We start from the raw sequence: 22025 nt of genomic DNA on the forward strand, positions 1-22025 counted from the left end.
GTATTTAGGTGACCCCTGTGAAAGGTTCGTTCGACCCCCAAAGGGGTCGAGACCCACAGGTTGAGAACCACTGGCTGCAGCAATCCTGAGAAAGAAGAACAAAGTAGGAGGGATCTCAATACCAGATATCAAGCTGTACTACAAAGCCACTGTTCTCAAAACTGCCTGGTACTGGCACAAGAACAGACATATAGACCAATGGAATAGAATAGAGAACCCAGAAATCGACCCAAGCCATTATGCTCAATTAATATTTGACAAAGAAGGCAAGAACATACAATGGAGTCAAGACAGTCTCTTCAACAATTGGTGTTGGGAAAATTGGACAGATAGATGCAAAAAAATGAAACTAGACCAACTTACACCATACACAAAAATAAACTCAAAATGGATAAAGGACTTAAACATAAGAGAGGAAACCATAAAAATATTTGAGGAATCCACAGGCAGCAAAATCTCAGACATATGTTGTAGCAATATATTTACTGATACAGTACCTAGGGCAATGGAAACTAAAGAGAAAATAAACAAATGGACTACATCAAAATAAAAAGCTTTTGCATAGCAAAAGAAAGCATCAACAAAACAAGAAAGCCCACTACACGGGAGAACATATTTGCCAATGTTATCACTGATAAAGGTTTAATCTGCAATATTTACAGGGAACTCATACAACTTAACAAAAGGAAGATAAACAACCCAATCAAAAAATGGGCAACGACCTAAACAGATACTTTTCGAAAGAGGACATAAAGAGGGCCAAGAGACATATGAAAACATGCTCAAAGTCACTAATCATCCGAGAGATGCAAATCAAAACGACAATGAGGTACCATCTCACACCTGTCAGAATGGCTATCATCAACAAATCAACAAACGACAAGTGCTGGCGAGGATACGGAGAAAAAAAGAATCCTCGTGCACTGCTGGTGGTAATGCAGACTGGTGCAGGCACTGTAAAGAACAGTATGGAGTTTCCTCAAAAAACTAAAAATGGAACTCCCATTTGACCAAGCGATCCCACTTCTAGAAATATATCCCAAGAAACCAGAAACACCAATCAGAAAGGATATATGCACCCCTATGTTCATAGCAGCACAGTTTACAATAGCTAAGATTTGGAAACAGCCTAAGTGCCCATCAGCAGATGAGTGGATTAAAAAACTGTGGTACATCTACACAATGGAATACTATGCTGAGGTAAAAAAGAAGCAACAGCATGGATGGAACTGGAGAGCATTATGCTAAGGGAAATAAGCAAGTCAGAGAAAGATAAATATCACATGATCTCACTCATTTGTGGAATATAATGATCAACATAAACTGATGAACAAAAACAGATCCAGAGACAAAGCAGCATCAATCAGACCATCAAACCTCAGAGGGAAGGTAAGGGAGGGTTGGGATAAGGGGGAGAGATCACCAAAGGACTTGTATGCATGCATATAAGTCTAACCAATGGACACAGACACCAGGGGGGTGAGGGCATGAGTGGGGGAAGTGGGGGAGCAGTGGGGGGGATAAGGACACATGTAATACCTTAATCAATAAAGAAAAAAATTAAAAAAAAAAGACATCCCTGGAATGAGGCTAGTAGGTGGTTTGATAAATTTTAGAAAAGTGATTATTTATAGATTGAACAGTACATAAAAATAGCTGATATCCACTTCATGTACCCCTAAATGGGCCCATGTTTGCTAAATAAAATGGAGGGTACAATCATCTGCACTATTTAAAGCATTATTTCTTTCACAGACTCTTTTTTTAAACATGAATAGTTAATTTAGTTTAAGTTATAATTAGTACATGATGCTATTCCATTGGATTTGCTCTTTATTTTAGTTTTAAAAAATCATTTGTACTTTTCAATTAGAGTTGACATACATTATATTAGTTTCAGGTATGCACACCAGTGCTTAGACATTACATAACTTACCAAGTGATCTGCTGATAAATCCTGTACCCATCTGACACCTTACATAGTTATTAGAATACTAGAGGCCCAGTGCACGGATTTGTGCACACTAAAAGAAATTAATTAGAAGAAATACTAGTATTTTAATGTCACTATTCACCCTTTCTCTATAATAGAAGTGTCAACCAAATTCATGATCGACAATGACAGATTGAAACACACGCGTGTGACTGGCGCCAGGGAGAGCTTTATATATATATCGTGCATGCTCAAGTCAACTTAGCCTTTTATATATATAGATAAACTTGCTAAATTAGACCTGCTTTCTGATTTAGCTAAACTTTTTCCAGCCTGGTGAGGCACCCCAACTTCTCTTTCAGGTAATTGTCAGCAACACAGCAGTAAATATTAACATGAAGCAGATTATTGTAGATCACGCAGGGAGAACAAAGAGTAAAATATTTAGCTGCAGCAGTGTTTGACTATATTCTGTGCAGTGAGAAAACCTGGTCATTTTCAAGGTCTACCATTTCTTACTTCTTTTCAGTCAGGTCAAGTTTCTAAACTTTCCAAATCTCCGTTTTCCGGCTAATGAAAAGAAAATAGGATTCCACCGAATCTCTTGTCTACCTACTCCAGGACTTCTGTGTGTATCAAATGAGATGAGGCATGGGAAAATGTTTCACAGACATTTGGTTAAAGTGTGAAATGCTTGCACCTGGCTATAAAGCAAGTCATGTTCCTGGACTGAAGAAACTGCAAGGAGGCTAGTTGTCGCTAGGAAGAGGAAGCCCGGAGTTGCTACGTCACGTCATTACCCAGTGCCCACAGCCACCGTTTCTAGGCTGGGCTGGGCCATGGGCAACATTTTGCGCCATGGGGGTCTCGGCAGTGTCGGCTGCAATTTGGTGGGCTGTTGCTCCAGGGCGGTGGCAGGGCCTGTGTCCCACTTGGGGGAAGTTGAGTGTTGCTTTGTGGGTGCCAGGTCCACCGTGCCGTTTCTCTGTAAATGTCCAGTGTGTGTCATGGCAACTCCTGCGTTGAGCATCTGCCCCCTGGTGGTCAGTGCACGTCATAGCGACTGGTCGGATGGTCGGACATTTAGCATATTAGCCTTTTATATATACAGACTAGAGGCCCGGTTCACGAAATTCGTGCACGGGGGGGGGAGGGGGTGTGTGTGTGTGTGTGTGTGTCCCTCAGCCCAGCCTACACCCTCTACAGTCTGGGACATCCCTCTCACATCCAGGACTGCTGGCTCCCAACCACTCACCTGCCTGCCTGCCTGATTGCCCCTAACTGCTTCTGCCTGCCAGCCTGATCACCCCCTAACACTCCCCTGCCAGCCTGATCACCGCCTAACTGTTCCCCTGCCAGCCTGGTCCCCCCTAACTGCCCTCCCCTGCTGACCTGGTCCCCCCTAACTGCCCTCCCCTGCTGACCTGGTCGTCCCAACTGCCCTCCCCTGCAGGCCTGGTCCCTCCCAACTGCCCTCCCCTGCCGGCCACCTTGTGTGTTGGAATGATGGTCAATTTGCATATCACCTCTTTATTAGATAGGATTATTGACTATATTCCCCATGTTGTATTTTATATCCCCATGACTATTCTATAACAACCAAATCTTTTATATTTTAAATCCAAAGTGTGTTTATTGGGATGGTTCCCCGTTTGTCAGGGTGCTTTTAGTGCTGCTTCTTTCTGAAGGAGCACCCTCTGTCAGCCTTGCTTTTCCTCCTGTAGGCTGAGACAGGACAGTGGAGCAACCAACACATAAAACTACCGTTTGTGCATGGCTAACGGTGGTGATTTTATAGCATCCTGGGCACTGCACACCCATGAAGTAGAAACTGAGACTCTGCACCAGGCGCTTTTTCTTGTGTTTCCTTTCTCTCCTGGAGAGGGATGAAGGAGATCCTTAGCAAGATGTCAAGAGGAAGCTGTCACCGCTGGAAAGGCCAATTTGTACTTCTTAATCCCTTTACCTTTTTCATCTATCCCTTAACCACCCTCCCATCTGGCAACCTTCAAAATGTTCTCTGTATTCATGAGTATGTTTCTGTTCTGCTTGTTCGTTTATTTTTTTATATTCAATTGTTTATAGATATGTACTATATGTTGTAGCATACAGTGAAGTTCATCTTTTTTTTTTAAACCTCAAAATACCCTTTAATCACAAAAACCCTTTTGCGCTGTCCTTGGGAAATCAAGAAAAAAATGAACTCGTTTTTGTTTTATGACTCAACATAAACAAGACTTGCTGGAAATAGTGCTCATTGCTTGCACTTCATGCCAATTTACACTCTTGTTAGATCAGTCCCAATCCTACAGTCAAAAGTCCTTGTTAGAGCAAGAAAAACCACTCCTCTCAGGACTAAGCCCCGAAGGTGGAAGGACGTCTTCAGTGAGAGAACTGCCTGCCGTCGGAAGACTTCTCGCTAATGTGCTTGGAAGATTTTGGACTTCTCCACTTTCTTGGGCTTCTGGTAGCTGAATCCACCGCCGCCTCCTCTCTTCTTCAGCTTGTCTTCATTGCTGTTCAAGTTCAGATCAACAAAAGGAGGCAACTTGAAGCCAAATGACAGAGCAACGTGAGGCAAATTTAAGTTATTAACGTTAAAGATTTGTTTCAGAGAATGGGAGTCATATGCTCAAATGTACGACTTATATGCTTCCTGGGCTGACTTATGAAGGAAGTAGTTCTTTTCTTTCTTTTTTTTTTTTTAAATATATTTTATTGATTTTTTACAGAGAGGAAGGGAGAGAGATAGAGAGTTAGAAACATCAATCAGCTGCCTCCTGCACATCTCCTACTGGGGATGTGCCCGCAACCCAGGTACATGCCCTTGACCGGAATCGAACCTGGGACCCTTCAGTCCGCAGGCCGACGCTCTATCCACTGAGCCAAACCGGTTTCGGCGGAAGTAGTTCTTTTCAATCAATTTTTCAAGCTGAGACTGAATGTCAGAAATTTTGGACCAGGAAAACACAAATTCACTTAATGGGACCTTGGATTGCTTCAGGTAATGAAGAAAACCCAATTCTTCAGGACGCAAAATGAGCAAGGCATGCCCCCTTTCGTTTAGGCCCCTGGCAGTTCTTCCCACTCGATGAATGTATTCCTTGGGGTCATCTGGAGGGTCATACTGACCAATCCAGTTGACTTCAGGAATGTCCAGCCCTCTAGCTGCCACTTCCGTGCACAACAATATCCCCGTACCCGCATTGCAGAACTGGAAGAATGTGGTTGTACGCTTATTTTGCTTCTGTCTTCCATGAATGGCCAAGACAGGCAAATCGATGTAGTTCAGCAACTCAGTGGTATTTCACGGACATACAAGATGAGAAGAAGACCATGAGTGTCCTCTTCCGGTTCTTCTTAAGGAATGTGAAGAGCAGGAGGAATCTTTTCTCGGAAGGACAAACAATATATCCCTGCTCAAGACCATCCACTGTTGCATTAGTTTTATCATCATCGATACTAACATACAATGGCTCCTTTTTCAGAGAAATCCTTGCCAGGTCCTCAGCTCTTCGAGTTTGTGTGGCAGAAAAGAGCATGGTCTGCCTGCATGTTGGCAGAAGTTTAATAATTTGCTTTAACTCCTCTTCTAACCCAACATCCAAGATATGATCAGCCTCATCAATAACCAGACACTGCAGGTTTTTATACATAAACCCTGGAGTATTCTGCATATGGTCCAGGAGGCGGCCTGGTGTGGCCACAATGATGTTGATCCCATTAGCAAGCTTCTGTGCCTCAGCAGACCTGTTGCTGCCGCCCATTATCAACCCGTATGTGTGAACGTGGTGTGTCATCAGCTCTTTAAGAACACCGAAAGTCTGCATGGCCAGTTCCCTAGTAGGGGAGAGAATAAGAACTCCTGTTCCTGTCAGTCCCAGGGGCAGGCTGGGCACCTCGCTCTCCTCTTCCCCATCGCCTGGCTTCCCCACACTGGTTTCGGTTTCTTCAGGGGCCTGGGCACCTTCCTCTGGCTCCACTTTGTCTTCTGTTTTTGCTTTTTTGGTATCAGGCCCAGTATCATCCACCATTTTTCTCTTTTTCTTTTTCTTCTTAGATTCTGAATTGGGTGAGTGCATTGCTGCTTCCCTGTTGGTTAATATGGTAGATTTCTTGGGGGACTTTTTAACTTTTACATTTTCCACTGTTTCTTTAGATATATCTCCATTTTGGGCTTCTGACAGGCCCTTATTCATAGACGGCTTTAGGGATTTTTTAACTTTTCCACCTCCCACTGTTTCTTTACATGTATCTCCATTTGGGGCTTCTGACAAGCCTACATTCACAGATTGTTTCAGGGATTTTTAAATTTTTCCACTTGCTACGGTTTCTTGAGACACATCTTGATCTTGAGTTTCTGACAGGCTCACATCCCAGGCCCCCTGCAGCTTTAGGTTCCTCTGCCGCAACTTGAGGTTCCGCTTCTCGATTTTCCTGCGCAGCTGAAGTTCATCATTTTCATTGATGTACACTACTCCATAAATATACTATTACTTATCCATTTTACTAATGATGAATTTTTTGCTTGTTTCCAGTCTTTAGCTACAATGAAGAGTGCTGCAATGGACATCCTTACTCATGTGTTTTGGTGAACATATGAACACATTTCTTCTGTTTAAAGACTTAAGTGAGATGGTTAAGCCATAGGGTAAACATGTGTTCAGCTTTGATAGCTACAGCAGGTAGCTAAGTTGTATAGAAATAACTTATCTCAATGGAATACCTTTGCCTTATCACTCTTATGCATTTCTTAGAATACTTTCACTAGTATGATTGTTTTTAAAAAATCCAACTATTAAAAATTTTAAACACAGACACAAGTATAGAAGCTCTAAGTACCTATATTCAACAGTATTTGGCACACTTGCTTCATCTATTCTTCCTCTGCCCCCTGCCCATGCCCGTATTTGCTGAGCTATTTTGAAGCAATGCCTGACATCATGTCATTTCTCCCCTGTATACTTCAGTTTATATCTCTAAAAAGTATGGACATTTTCTTATATAACTACAATGCTTTTATCACATGGAATCAAATTCTTAATAACTCTTTGGTTTATCTAATATTCATAAGGTGAATTTTAATATGTCTCCCCATTAATGCCTTATGAATAGAACTGTCTGCTTGGCTTGTTATTATATTCACAATGCCTTGCAACTCTTAGCACATAATACCACTCAAAAAAAAAAACCAGAATAAAAGAAGAGATTTAAGTATTCCATCACCATCTAAGGCTAAATAGTCTGAAAGAAAAAAATTCAGGATCATGCTCTAGATCCTATGGTCATTCATACAAGGAGAAACCTAAAACTGGTTATAGAGGTAGAATCACATCATTAGAAATACTCTCCCCCTTCAAGACATAAAATTTACTTAATGGAGCCTACTGAAATATATACCAGATGTCCCACTAAAATCTACGATGCAAGTTCAAGACAAGTCTTACTATTTCTAAGCAGCACAGATGTGATTTAATAATTAGTTTCTTTAGCTGATTAGCTTTGCAAGGTCAAAATTAGGTCAATATACACCCCAAAGTACTAACAACTGATTTAATACTCAAGAATGAGTTTGGAATTAGTAGGTTTCTATTGACAGAGATTTTCTAAAAGCCTTGAAAGAAGACTTAAAGAAAACTATTACAAAGAAATAGGCTCATTTTGATTTTTTCTTAAGCCATTGGAAAATTTTAAAGCTTAATTAAAAAGTAAAATGAAAACAAAGAGTACTATGAGTAAGGAATCACTAAAAATTTGAATTGCAAACATTTAAGTTTCTTTTCATAACATCTGCATTAACCTTAGAAAACAGTAACTCAAAGACTTGTTTTTACTCCATTCAAAGATAAATTTATCTTTTGAGTACTTATCAAGTATATGATTAAAAAAAAAAAAAAGAGGCCCTAACCGGCTTGGCTTAGTGGATAGAGCGTCGGCCTGCCGACTGAAGGGTCCCAGGTTGGATTCCGGTCAAGGGCATGTACCTTGGTTGCAAGCACATCCCCAGTAGGGGGTGTGCAGGAGGCAGCTGATCGATGTTTCTCTCTCATTGATATTTCTAACTCTCTATCCCTCTCCCTTCCTCTCTGTAAAAAATTAATAAAATATATTTTTTAAAAAAGAGGAAAAAAAACAAAATGAGAATTGGGAGGTAACATACAATTTATTACTGGTTCACTAATAATTTTTGTTTATTTTTTACTTACTTTTCCTAACTTTAAAAAAGACTCCTGTTTCTAGGGAAGATGTAACAGAAAGAAAACACTCATATTTTCCATGAAAACCATCGAATAGCCTTGGAAGAAAATAAATTTAAATAAACAATTTTCAGAGAGGGATGAGCCCTTTCTAGTTGAGCAGGCAGAAATAGTGGCTTTCATACCTGAGGGAATTTATCCAATGTTGGGTCCAAGGGAAAGGAAGAAAGAAGGAATAAATGAATGAATGACCATAAGCACAGGAACGTTACTTGAACAAGGAGAACTCAGCCCATTTTTATGGTCAGGTCTGGGCTAATATGGTGCACAGGAATTTAGAGAAGCCTGAAAGGTAGAGCTAGTCCTCTCTGCAAACTGAGAATGTAGATGAAGCTGGTGGCTATGCTCCAAAAGCAGGAAGAGAGAGGTTTTCCTTCAGTGCTTAGATACCAAACCCAAAATCATCTGCAACTACACAGTTCACCATCATCATTAATATCACATTATTATTCAACTCTCTGCTATTCCAGAAACTCTTGCCCAAGAAGAGATTCCTTGTTTCAGTCACTCAAAAAAACCTATTTATATAAATAAGAGACTTTTCAACTAAACCTGTGAGTAAATACATTTTCTCAAGAACAGATGACTTAGCTAGACTACTTATTCTTCAAAATTCACTCAGAAAGCCAACCCTCACAATGTCCACCAATTCTCAACTAGATAAAGAACCATGCCAAATCCAGACCAGCACCTTTCCTATCCCTCTAACCCCTTGCTCCACACTGAAAGACTCACCAAAAATCAGATCTCCCAAACCTCATAAAATCCTGACTTTGTCTTCTTCCCTAAAACCAGCTTTATTCTGATGGTCTTCCCAGGAAATTGGCAAGAGAAAGAGGCCTAAACCTGAGCTTAAGACACTGGAAACTAACAGTGGTACAAACCTCTGATCAAACTCAACTCCAGTTTAGATAAAAGAATCAGCCCTTTATTCTAGCTACCTGGCAGGTGAGTTCAGGCTCTTCCAGGGAAAAATATTAGCTACTACAGTCTGTACTAGTCTTTTATACTAGTCTTTTATACAATGTCTAGCATAAAATATAAAATTACAAAAACAAAACATAGTGCCTATAAGTAAAAGAAGTAGACTTACAGAAAGCTGAGGGGATTGGTAAATAGATCCTAAAAATTATAAATATATTAAGGAATATAGGTTTTTAAAAATTGATATAACTAGCTAAAAAGATGAAAAATGATAACTCAAAAAAATTAAAATAGAAATCCTGGAACTAAAAAACATAGTATTTAAAATAAATTATTTATTAGCTATCAACAGCAGAAAGAATACAGATTAAGAAAACAACAGTGAGCCTGGCTGGTGTGGCTCAGTTGTTGACCATCAACCTATGAACCAGGAGGTCACGGTTCAATTCCCAGTCAGGGCATGTGTTCCAGTTGCGCTTGATCCCCACTAGGGGTTGTGCAGGAGGCAACCAATAGATGATTCTCTCTCATCATTGATGTTTCTATCTCTCTCCCTCTCCCTTCCTCTATCTAAAATCAATAAAAACATTTTTTTTAAAAAAAGGAAAACAACAGTGAATTAAAAAACACATGAATTGAAATTATACGAAAGTGAACTTATTAAATGGTCTTTCCTTAAATTTTTTTTTTTAATATTTGGAAACAGATTAGGCTTCTTTGTTTGAAATAAAATCTTTTTTTTTTTTTTGAAGGGATAGAGTAAATTTTTTTCTTCCTCATGGAATATTGGCTATAAAATTTAATGACAAACTAATTTTTCCTCCAGAAAATATCTATTTTCTGTGCTCCCAGTCCCAGACCAACCTGTACACATCTCTCTTCATATCGTTATATTCATACTGAAATGTTCTTAGCACCTACCTCCTTCCTCTCAATTAAGTGCCTTTTTAAGACAAGAATAGGTTTTATGTTTATTTTGTGTGTGTGTGTTCATCCACAGATTTCTGACCAGGCACATACTCAGCATTTAATATTTGTTTAACAAACTAAAATAGCCATTAATATAAATGTTTTATTAATATACAAAATTTAAAAGTTGCAATAAAAAATTAAATAAGTCAAATGCCACTGTACTAATATCTATGAATAGAATCTAAAATAAAAGTTTACTGTAAGAGGTTTTTAAGTACAAATATAAAAACATCTACTATTCATAAGGTATATAAATGACTAATCACTATGTTGTACACCTGAAATTAATATACTTTATGCTAACTATAATTTAAAAATAAATTTAAAAGTTTTAGAAAAAATTGTTTTTAAGTCTCCTGTTTTTTTGGTTTAATTCATTGGTTCATCTTTAACAACTGTAGTAAAAGAAAAATGTCTAGGAAAAATAACATTCTTTTTTAAGTAAGGTTTAAAAACATATTAATGAAAGTTTATACAAACTGAACACTGCTGTGTCAGTCATTATCCCAATGCAGGTTAAAGGTAGAATAAAATAAAATATAATGCTGAAGTTAAGATATAAAAATGATTGCTTTAAGAGATAATATAACAAATTAAACTCTTTACATGTCAAAGTTATTATTTATGTACATGAGCATATAACCTGATAAAACTATCTTAAATCTTTTCATTTTAAAGGTGAACAACGCATTCTAGAAAAGGCAGTATAAAAAGCTATTTAATATATACCTAAGATTATAAAAAAGGATGCTTGTCTCTATCTTTAAGAAGCTTAAACAGATGCTAATATAAACGCTGATGGAACATAAAGAGAACATTACACAATTACATAAATGACATTAAAAATAAACTAGAATTCACAAGATAAAACATGTTAGTTCCAAATTGTATAGCCTTAGCCATTTGCTTTTGAGAACCTATAAACTTTCCATTAAAATAATGGACTTTATTGTTTATTTACTGTAAGGTTAGGCAGGCTGATATGACAAAAGTCAGTTGCTAACTAAGCCTTCATACATCACCATAAAAGCAAAGGTGAAACTGTCAATAATACAATATAATACAGTAGCAAATGCTCAGAAATTACTATGCATGTGTTACTAATATTCATTGGAAGATTAGCCTTTAATCATTATAGACAACCAAACTCAAGATATGTACATATAAATATCACATGTTAACATAAAGTTTGTTAATGCACAGCATTAAATTAAGAATGCTATCAAATTTCTTCTTTGGTGGGTGTATGTGTGTGTGTTTCTGTGTCTGTGTTGGGGAAGGACATCATTAAAGATTCTAATAAGCTTAAGAAAGTTGCCTAAAAACACTATCAGTCTATAGCACACATGCTATTGAAATTAAATGCAAAGGGGGTGTTCTTAGCATCTTGTTAATTTGAAAAATCCAATTTTCTCTAATATTTTAATTAAGCCACAAATTTAGAATCCCATTAAGAAATAAATGGTTATGTATATACTTAAAATGGCCTTAGCAACTCTGAGATTTTGTCCTTCTTATTTTTAAGCTATGCATTCAAGTTTCAAGCACAAGAAAAAAACATTTCATATATCTGAAGGTTTGTACTTAGCAATACAAAACTGGATACTTCTTTCTTCACTTCATCTAAAAAAACCACACCTCTTCCTCCCCAAAGTAACTTCCTCCAACTTTTACCAGGCATTGTTTTTATTTTCACTAATTCTTCTAACTACTATGAGAAAGTTCCAATTAGGCACTCATCCTTTTTAATACCTTTGTTATGAATTATTCCCAAGTAACCGGGGAAATAATCTATCATTCAAAAGTAGGCTTAGAGATTAGGTTTGCAAAATAATTAGCTGCAGACAGTCATAGAGGAAGAGTATAAGGAGTTGGCACCAAAAATAGCTGGAGTGGATATGGGTGGATAGTTGGGACTCACAAATAATGAAAATGTACTAAAAGCATTAGGCAACAAACTCTTATTCATGTCAGGCTCACATTAGAGTAAGTATGCTGGGAAGGAAAGGAAATTTCTAAAAAAAATATATATGCTTAACCAAATAACTACAAGCTTACTCTGAAAGTGTAAAGAAAAAAAAATTCAAGGTCTACTTTTCTCTGCTACAAAGAGGGTATGTGACTTATTTTATCATATAAATCTGTCAATCCTATCGCTGAGGAAGAACACATTTTGATCATACACATTCCCGTACCCTTTCCCTTCCAACAACTGATAGACTATTGGCCAACAGTAAAATTTTTCAAGTCTGTTTTAAATGTAACTTCCAACCTCGTTTTTTCCACACCTAGAAAATCTCATTCATAACATTTCTTTATGCTCCTTTAAAAGTTTGTACATTCCACTAAGAAGGGGTTTTTTTGGTCAGAAAAGAGTAAGGATATTTCACAAGTAAAACTTTACAGTGATTTTTTCTTCACCCATAAAATGGGGAGTAATATTAGTACCCACTTCAAATGGTTATTATGAGGACTAAATGAAATAATGCTTTTAAAGTGATTAGCACATTGCCTGATATGCAAATGTCAAATGACTCTGAGATATTATCACCATGGGAAAACAATTTATATTGACTAATTATTTCACAGAATAATCTCAGAAGAGTTAACACTGACTGTTAATTACTAAAATTTACATCACCAGTGCCTGGCATGCACCCAATAAATATGGTTTGAAACTATACATTCCTCTCAATGTGAATTACTCAGCAGTAATCAGACATATACAAATCTACTCCCACTTCCTGCTACCTCCTCCCAAACTCTAGGCCTGATTCATTTCCAGAGTTTTATACTAAAACCATTCAGGCATGTTAGAAATAAAAATCTGTAATAATAAAAGCATAATATGCTAATTAGACCGGATGTTCTTCCTTCCAGACAAAGCCGCAGTGGGCGGGGGCCACGGCAGAGGCCCCAGCAGCAGAGACCCCCAGCTGCAGAGGTGGCGGGCAGGAGCCGGGGTCAAGGCCCTTGCACAAATTTCGTGCATCGAACCTCTAGTGTAAATATAAAAGGTTCTTTACACCTACAAGATAACTTTGTTTCTGATTCTTTTTCTTATGGAACTCTGATTGTATAGGGACAAATGCAGCAAGTACCTATTTGATACATTATTCTTCAGTATAAAATATTTTATAATCTTTGGATTAAACACACTTCATTTTTTTGTTTTGTTTCTATTTTACTCTTTCAGAATAAAACTAAGATCATCGAAAGATAAATGCAATTTTTTAACATAAAGCTTCTTGTACTCTATCTATAACACAACACTATTATAGCTAAAACTACTTTCCAAGACATATTGATAGCCAGGGAACAACACAACCTAGGTTCAACCAAGCAGATGTGCTAAATGAAGATGTGTGTAAGGAGGAACTAGACAGCCTGAGTTGGTAGGAGAAGAACAGGTAGTAGAGTTTTATTCATCTGGGGTTGTCAGTGGTGGCTACCACTTACTGAGTGGGTCAGGAGCATTAGAGTTGGTAGCTTGGTAGCAGGCCAGTGCTATGGTGTAGTTCTAGTTGTTTCTAGAAATTTAAAATATAATCTTTTCCTTTAGCTCTCCCAATATGTCTGGAAATTATCTCATTCTTTTTAGTAAATAAATTCCTTTCTGCTTAAATAAGCTGATTTGGACTCTGTTGTCTGAAACTAAGAACCCTGACCAATATCCAGAAAATAAAGAACATACCAATGAAACTCAATAAACTCATCTGTCTATATAAATTTCAAAAACATGCATAACTAAAAACAAAAACAGTGCTTAAAAGTCTTCATTACAGTTTTACATTTGTGAAGGTAACTGAAAGTAGATTTGAAACAATATTCTACACTAATAAAAGAGAAACATGGTAATTGGCGTACGACCGCTACCCTTCCCATTGGCTAATCAGCGTATCCTTATGCAAATTAACTGTCAGCCAAGATGGCGGCCAGCAGCCAGGCAGCTGGAAGCGGAACATAAGGCTTGCTTGCTCCAGTGACGGAGGAAGCCAAGGTTCCCCGCCTGCTGCCGCCTGGCTCTGAGCTCCTGAAGCAACAGCTCCAAAAGATACAATGTTTCAATTATAGAAGCTAAAAATGGCGGTTAATCTGCATATACCAGTTGCAAGGGAAGACTGAGGACAACATGGAGGCCAACAGGTACAGAAGGGAGCTAAGTAGAGGCCTCGAGGACAGAAACGGACCCAAGGCTGCAGAGGTGGGAGGTGGGAAGTGGGAGGGCAAGCCCAGCCACAGCGGCTGCGAGGAGGGGCAGTGGCTCGGAGGGGAATGGGCAGCGCGTGGGAGCGGGAGGGGAATGGGCAGAGCCTGGGAGCGGGAGGGGAAACCCGCCACAGCACCCGGGAGCGGGAGGGGAAACCCGCCACAGCGCCTGGGAGCTGAGGGGAAACCCGCCACAGCACCCGGGAGCGGGAGGGGAAACCCGCCACAGCGCCTGGGAGCTGAGGGGAAACCGGCCACAGTGCCCGGGAGCTGAGGGGAAACCAGCCACAGCGCCCAGGAGTGGGAGGGGAAACCCGCCACAGCGCCCGGGAGCGGGAGGGGAAACCGGCCACAGCACCCGGGAGCTGAGGGGAAACTGACCACAGCGCCTGGGAGCGGGAGGAGAAACCGGCCACAGCGCCCGGGAGCTGAGGGGAAACCCGCCAAGGCACCTGGGAGCTGAGGGGAAACCCGCCAAGGCGCCTGGGAGCTGAGGGGAAACCCAGCAGGAGTGGCTGGGAGCAGGAGGGGAAACTGGCCACAGCCCTGTCACAGGGACAGGCGTCCTCTGGAGCCAGGCCACTCTGAGCCTGTAGGCCTGTGCATAGGCCCTGAGTGGCCGAAGTCCGGAATGCCGGGCCTACGCTTGCAGGTGCCAAGCGGCCGGGCTTGGGGTGGGAACATCCCCAGGACCCAGGCACTCCAAGCTGGCGCACACCCAAGCGGCCAGGAACGGGGCGGGAATGTCCCCTGCAGCAAGTGAGCAGACAGCAGGGCCCTGCTTGCCACTGGCCGTGGCAGCGAGGGGCAAGCAGTCTCTTGCAGGGCCCCCACAGAGAGCAGACACCAGGGCCCTGCTTGCCCCTGCGGTGGCGAGCCAGAGAGAAGACAGCAGGGCGCTGCTTGCCCCTGACCCCAGGGGTGAAGGACAGGCAGTCCCCTACAGAGAGCAGACACCAGGCCTACGGTGGCCTCAAGCAGGCAGGTCCGCAGAGAGCAGAGGACCATGGGGAGCAGGTCTAAGCCGTCAGTAGGACATCCCCTGAGGGCTCCCAGATTGAAGAGGGTGCAGATCGGGCTGAGGGACCCCTCCTTCCCTGTGCACGAATTTCGTGCACCGGGCCCCTAGTACTTAATAATATTGGTGATATGACAACTAATTTCTTTTTTTTTTTTTTAAATCTTTATTGTTCAGATTATTACATTTGTTCCTCTTTTTTCCCCCCATAACTCCCCTCCTTCCAGCTCCCACCCCACCCTCCACCCTCACTCCCCACCCACTGTGTTCATCCATAGGTGCATGATTTTTGTCCAGTCACTTCCCGCATCTCCCACACCCCTTTTCCCCCCCAAGAATAGTCAGTCCGTTCCCTTTCTATGTCCCTGATTCTATTATAATCACCAGTTCATTCTGTACATCAGGTTATTTATTCACTTGATTCTTAGATTCATTTGTTGATAGATGCATATTTGTTGTTCATAATTTGTATCTTTACCTTTTTCTTCTTCTTCCTCTTCTTAAAGGATACCTTTCAGCATTTCATATAATACTGGTTTGGCGGTGGTGAACTCCTTTAGCTTTTCCTTATCTGTGAAGCTCTTTATCTGACCTTCAATTCTGAATGATAGCTTTGCTGGATAAAGTAATCTTGGTTGTAGGTTCTTGGTATTCAGCACTTTGAATATTTCTTGCCATTCCCTTCTGGCCTGCAAAGTTTCTGTTGAGAAATCAGCTGACAGTCGTATGGGTATTCCCTTGTAGGTAATTGAGCCTCTTTCTCTTGCTGCTTTTAAGATTCTCTCTTTGTCTTTTGCTCTTGGCATTTTAATGATGATGTGTCTTGGTGTGGTCCTCTTTGGATTCCTTTTGTTTGGGGTTCTCTGCGCTTCTTGAACCTGTAAGTCCATTTCTTTCTCCAGGTGGGGGAAGTTTTCTGCCATTATTTCTTGAAATAGGTTTTCAATATCTTGCTGTCTCTCATCTTCTGGCACTCCAATAATTCTGATATTAGACCGCTTAAAGCTGTCCCAGAGGCTCCTTACACTATCTTCACACTTTCGGATTCTTTTTTCATTTTGCTTTTCCAATTGGGTGTTTTTTGTCGAATCTTTGGTTTGATTCTTGAGCTCCTCTGGTCTGCTATTGGGTATAATATTCTTTATTTCAGTCCGTGTATGCTTACTTTCTAATTTCTTTATCGTAGCATCGAGGGTCTCATTAGTTTTCGTGAGGCTCTGCACAAATTTATGGCAAGCCCTCAAAATTGCGATTCTTAGCTCCATATCCTCCATTTCTGTCATGTTTTTTTTGTCTCCGCATCTTTTATGCTTTCTTGGTGCACCCCCTTGTGGTCTCTGTGCGCAGTCTTGTTCTAGCCAAGCCTTAATTGTTGTAGTTAACACTAGAGGGATTTGACCACCAGGCGGACTGGCTGTTGGAATCAGCTGTGCGGAAAATGTCTGTCTTCTGGGGAGGCGCTAATCCAGCCTTTGCCTGAGGCGATCGGCAAATGGCTGTGCGCAGAGCTTGGGCGGGCGGGATCAACAGGGTGGGGGGAGGGAGCTGCTATGGCCGCTCTCAGTCCGTCCCCAGGGGGGGCCGTAGCCAGACAGTCCCGCTTCTCCCGTTTGAGTCTGGGTCCCTAGAGACTCGCCCGGATCTGTAGCCCAGAGTCTGAGACTCACTCCTGATTGAAAACGACAACCGCGCCCTCAGCCGCCAGCCCGCTTTGCGCACGCACCACCTCACCACCGCACCACCATACCTTTAAATTTTCCACACTACGTCTCCTCTGAGCGTCGGAATGCTGTTGTTTTTGCTTCTAGTTGAAGAGTCTCTCCTCAGCCAGCCTTCCTGTGGTTCTGGTTGATGTCCGTTCCGTCTTCTAGTTGTATTTTTAAAGTGGTTGTTTGAGGCAGCAAACTCCGGTGTTTACCTATGCCGCCATCTTCGATCTCTCTATGACAACTAATTTCTATGTAAGAATCCCTTGCAGGATTGGTCAGTTGTTATTAATCAAACAATGGCAGCAGTGGGGGCGGGGCCAGCTGCCGGCAGCCATGGGAAGAAAAGCCCCGATAAGCCCTAATTGCCAGCCAGGCCTAGGGATCCTACCTGAGGGGTCCCGCCCGGATTGCAAGAAGGCGCAGGCCAGGCTGAAGGACACCCCCTCCCATGCATGAATTTTGTGCACCAGGCCTCTAGTAGGTAATAATGAATAATCTATTAAGAAAAATCATTATGGGAGAGGGAAGCAAGATGGCAGCGATATAGGCAGACGCGTCCCAGGTCTTGTCCCGGAGCAAACGGAGTAAGCAGCTGAAACTAATAACACCCACCCAGAACTGGCAAATTTGCTCAGCTGGTGAGACGGTTTGCAGCCGGGAAGGGCAGAGCTCCCCTGGAAAGGTTAAAAATCAGGGATCTGGGCAGGAAAGTTTGCCAGACCTGAGCCCAGAGGGTCGGAGGGAGACCGCATGGCAGACAGCCGCGTCTCTTGGGACAGTCACAGCCCCTGACTGGGGAAAGGAGTTCCGAGGGTTTGCAGGCGCCGGGAGATTTGAGATTTGGATTTTGTGATTGCGGAAAACTGAGACTAAAGGGGGCATCCTGAGGAACTGACCAGACCATGCAGTGCTGGTAAGAGAGGAGCGTTTTCCAGATCATTCAGTGCTGGTAAGAGAGGAGCATTTCCCAGACCGGTAAGAGAGCGTTTCCTCGGCCGGCCGTCGTTTGTTTGTTTATTTGTTTTCACTGAACCCTGCTCATAGGACAGTTCGGATACAGACACTCACCTGTGCTGAAGAGAGGGCGAAGGTGCGGACGAGTGGAATCTGGGGAGAGGCTGAGGAGAGAGAGGGAGCCGGGGGAGGTGGCAGTGAATTGAGTGCTGAGACACCCCTGGGCCCAGGACTGGGGCAGCCATTCTCTCCAGTGGGTGGAATTCCTCCCCCCCAGCCCCTCAGGCAAGGAGCACAGCCACACCCAGATTCCACCCTGTATGAGATAAAGGATTAAAATAAACTGATTAATCCCTGGGAGTTACCAGGGTCTGGCCTATAGAGGGACTTTCAGTCCCACAACAACACAGAGAAGGGTAACAATTAAAAAAGGATAGAGAAGCTGTATAGCCTCAGAGGCCAACCCAAAAACACTGCCACCCAGAGGCTGAGCCACAAACTGACTCTTAGGTGAATACAAATTAAGGCAGACTGGATCACAAATACGGCCTGCTTTAAAATCAGGACTGTGATTTACAACACGGAGGAACAGTGTAACGCAAAAAAATTCAACACTCTCCTAAATACCTGGCAGGACTAAGGTAAACCAGGCTGAAGAGTAGAGGAACCGAAAGACTATCACTACTGCAAATTTTTTCTTTTTTTTTTCTTTTTTCGCCTTTTTACTAAGAAACTAATTTTTTTTCTTTTTTGTCTTTTTCCATCACCTGATTTTACCCTTTCAATTACTACATTTTTATTTTTAACCAGTATTATTACTGCTACCATTTTACCATTTTTTAAAGTGCCATTTTATTTTCTCTTTATTTTCTTTTGGGATTAGTGTTCTCCATTCTATTTTCATCCTTCCTTTAGCATTAATTTTCCCTATCTCAATTTCACCTCTTTGCTAAAACCCTCTTCCTCACTTTTCCCCTTTTGGTGTCCTGTTTCTCTTACCCTATTCCTGCTTTAGATTTCCCCAATTCCTTCCTTTTACCCCCTGTCTAATTCCACCCTACTTATATATCCTATTTCCAATCCACTGCTCTAAATCCTTATACACCTATTCTTTATCCTTCTTCACTTTCCAAACATTTTTTTTCTCTTATCTTTCTATTGTTTTCTTGATTGTTGAATATATTGAGGTTTTTTTTGTTTGTTTGTTTTGTTTTGTGTTTTTTCTTTTTCTTTTTTAGGACTGGTTGTGAGGTTGTTTTTCTTTTTCTTTTTCTTTTTTTTTTCTGCTGGTTTTTCCCTTCCCTCCGCCCCCCCCCCCCCCCCCCCGGTTATTTTTGTGCTTCTGTTTTCCCTTGCCCCTCTTGATATTATTGGTGGTTTGTAGTTTGCATTCATCTCCAGGGATCTGTTGCTGGAATTTGCTGAGATTAGTGGCAGTTCTATTGGAGTTTGCTCCTCATACAAATAGTCTCTTCCCCGCTTCTACTTCATTCTCTCTTTTCGCTCTTTTTTTCCCCCCTCTTTTTTCCCCAATTCTATTTTTGCACTCCTCTTTTGTTTGTTTTATTCTTACTTTTCTTTTCTTTTCTTTTCTTTTCTTTTCTTTTCTTTTCTTTTCTTTTCTCTCTTTTATCTTCTTCTCTTCTTTCTTCCTTATCCCCTAATTCTCTTAATTTGGGTGGTCACCTTTATTTGGGGTTATTAACATCGTGAATATACTTGTGTTCAGTGCCTGGTACGTTGTGCCTTGTTGTGTTGTATTTTGTGCCTTTAAATCAACGTAGCAGATCCAAGCAACAGCAGCCCCCTGATCACCGCAGCCTCCTGATCACCACACCCTCTGTCTGAGGAACAGCAGCTGTATGTGAAGCCTCCCCCCACCAGCCAGAAGAGCCACCAAAGCTGTGAACAGCACCCACCAGAGGAGCTGCTGCCAACTGGGAAGCAGCTGCTACCACAACCATCCGAGCAGCAACCACGACCCAAGGAGACCCTGCCACCCAGGGAGCAGCCACTGAATGACAACATCTTCATATGTCAGCGAGATCAAACATGGGTAGGCAAAGAAACCCCCAAAGGAAAGAAAAGGAGGACTCGCCAGAAAAGCTGCTAAGTGATACAGAGGCATGCAACATGACAGAAAAAGAATTCAGAATAAGGGTACTAGAGTGCATACACCGGACGGAAGAAAAAGTCAACAACTTATTCAAGAAGCAAGAAGAAACAGATGAAAAAATCAACAGCTTATGCAAGAAACAAGAAGAAACAGAGGAAAAAATCAACAGCTTATGCAAGAAGCAAGAAGAAACAGATGAAAAAATCAATAACTTATGTAAGACCCAACAAGAAATGAAGAGTGATACAGCTGCAATAAAAAACACCATTGAAAGCATCAACAGTAGACTAGGAGAAGCGGAGGACCGAATTAGTGAATTAGAAGACAAGGAAGCAAAACACACCCAAACTGTACTGCAACTGGAGAAAAAAATTAAAAGACAGGAGGAGAGCCTAAGGGAGCTTTGGGACAACATGAAGCGAAACAACATACGAATAATAGGGGTGCCAGAACAACAGAAAGAGGAACAAGGATTAGAAAACCTATTCGAAGAAATAATATCAGAAAACTTCCCTGAGGTGGGGAAGAAAAAAGTCACACAAGCACAGAGAGTCCCAAACAAGGTGAACCCGAAAAGACCCACACCAAGACACATAATTACCATGGCAAATGTTCAGGACAAAGAGAGAATCTTAACACTCCGGTGTGGGGTGAATTTCCCGCCAAAATATAAGATGGCGCGGGCAATTATTTAGGTTTCCCGCGCATAATCAGGGATTTTTATGATACCTATTACCCCAATGGGTATGAAACGGTTCGCATACGCAGGTAGGTATCTTTGTGAACGGCAAACAAACAAATATTTGGTAATACGCAGTTACAATCGGCCCGAGTTTACACATTTCCCGCACTCCACCGCAAATCTATATGAACCGAGTTAAGACGGCTCCCGCGGAGTACGCGCAATTCACGCGAGCCGACTTAACTCGTTTCCCCCACTCCAAGTGTTAAAGGCTGCAAGAGAGAGACGGAAAGTTACATACAAGGGATCTCCCATTAGACTATCAAATGATTTCTCAACAGAAACACATCAGGCCAGAAAAGAATGGACGGAAATTTCCAAAGTGATCAAAGCAAAGGACTGAATCCAAGAATACTCTATCCAGCAAGGCTATCATTCAAATTTGAAGGGGAAATAAGAAGCTTCACAGACAAAAAAAGGCTAAGGGAGTTTATCAGCACCAAGCCAGCCATGCAAGAAATGCTAAAGGGACTGGTGTAAAAAGAAGAAATAAAAAGCTCAGAAAGAAAACAGCCACACACAAAAAAAGAAATGGCTACAAACAAGTACCTTTCAATAATAACTTTAAACGTAAACGGACTAAATGCTCCACAACCAAAAGACATCGAGTGGCTGAATGGATAAAAAAAACATGACCCATACATTTGCTGTCTACAAGAGACCCACCTCATTAGAAGGGACTCACACAGACTGAAAGTGAAGGGATGGAAAAATATCTTCCAGGCAAATGGAAAGGAAAAGAAAGCTGGGGTAGCAATACTTATATCGGACAAAATAGACCTCAAAGTGAAGGCCATAACCAGAGATAAGGAAGGCCACTTCATAATACTAAAGGGATCAATACAACAAGAAGATATAACCCTGGTAAACATTTATGCACCCAATGCAGGAGCATCCAAATACATAAAAAAACTCCTGGAAGATATCAAAGGAGAGATCGACAACAATACAATCATAGTAGGGGACTTTAATACACCACTGACATCTCTAGATAAATCCTCTAGACAAACAACCAGCAAAGAAACAGCAACCCTAAATGACTCACTTGATCAGATGGACTTAATTGACATCTTCAGAACACTTCACCCCAAAGCCACGGAATGTACATTCTACTCAAGGACTCATAAGACATATTCAAAAATAGACCACATATTGGGTCACAAACAAAGTCTCCCCAAATTCAATTAGATT

At 41.3% G+C, this 22025-nt stretch overlaps 1 protein-coding gene and 2 pseudogenes across 6 annotated transcripts in view; all 3 read right to left on the bottom strand.

The window, feature by feature from the left end:
• PRMT3 (protein arginine methyltransferase 3) overlaps window positions 1–22025 on the bottom strand; it is a 144551-nt gene that overhangs the window by 57037 nt on the left and 65489 nt on the right. The window contains exon 14 of one of the 6 annotated variants that reach the window (XM_070428161.1): window positions 16431–18140. The exons of the other annotated variants lie outside the window; for them this stretch is intronic. Within the exon in view, the coding sequence (XP_070284262.1) occupies window positions 18087–18140 (54 nt within the window). The 3' untranslated portion in view covers window positions 16431–18086. Of the gene's footprint in view, window positions 1–16430; window positions 18141–22025 lie in introns of those variants that run through there. 6 annotated transcript variants of the gene reach the window in all.
• On the bottom strand, window positions 3423–3754 carry LOC139018004 (small ribosomal subunit protein eS27-like; annotated as a pseudogene).
• On the bottom strand, window positions 3793–6544 carry LOC139018003 (ATP-dependent RNA helicase DDX18 pseudogene; annotated as a pseudogene).

The sequence above is a fragment of the Myotis yumanensis genome, unplaced genomic scaffold, assembly GCF_028538775.1.
Source record: "Myotis yumanensis isolate MYYU_CA2020_CCGP unplaced genomic scaffold, mMyoYum1.0.hap1 SCAF_10, whole genome shotgun sequence".
NCBI lineage: Eukaryota > Metazoa > Chordata > Mammalia > Chiroptera > Vespertilionidae > Myotis > Myotis yumanensis.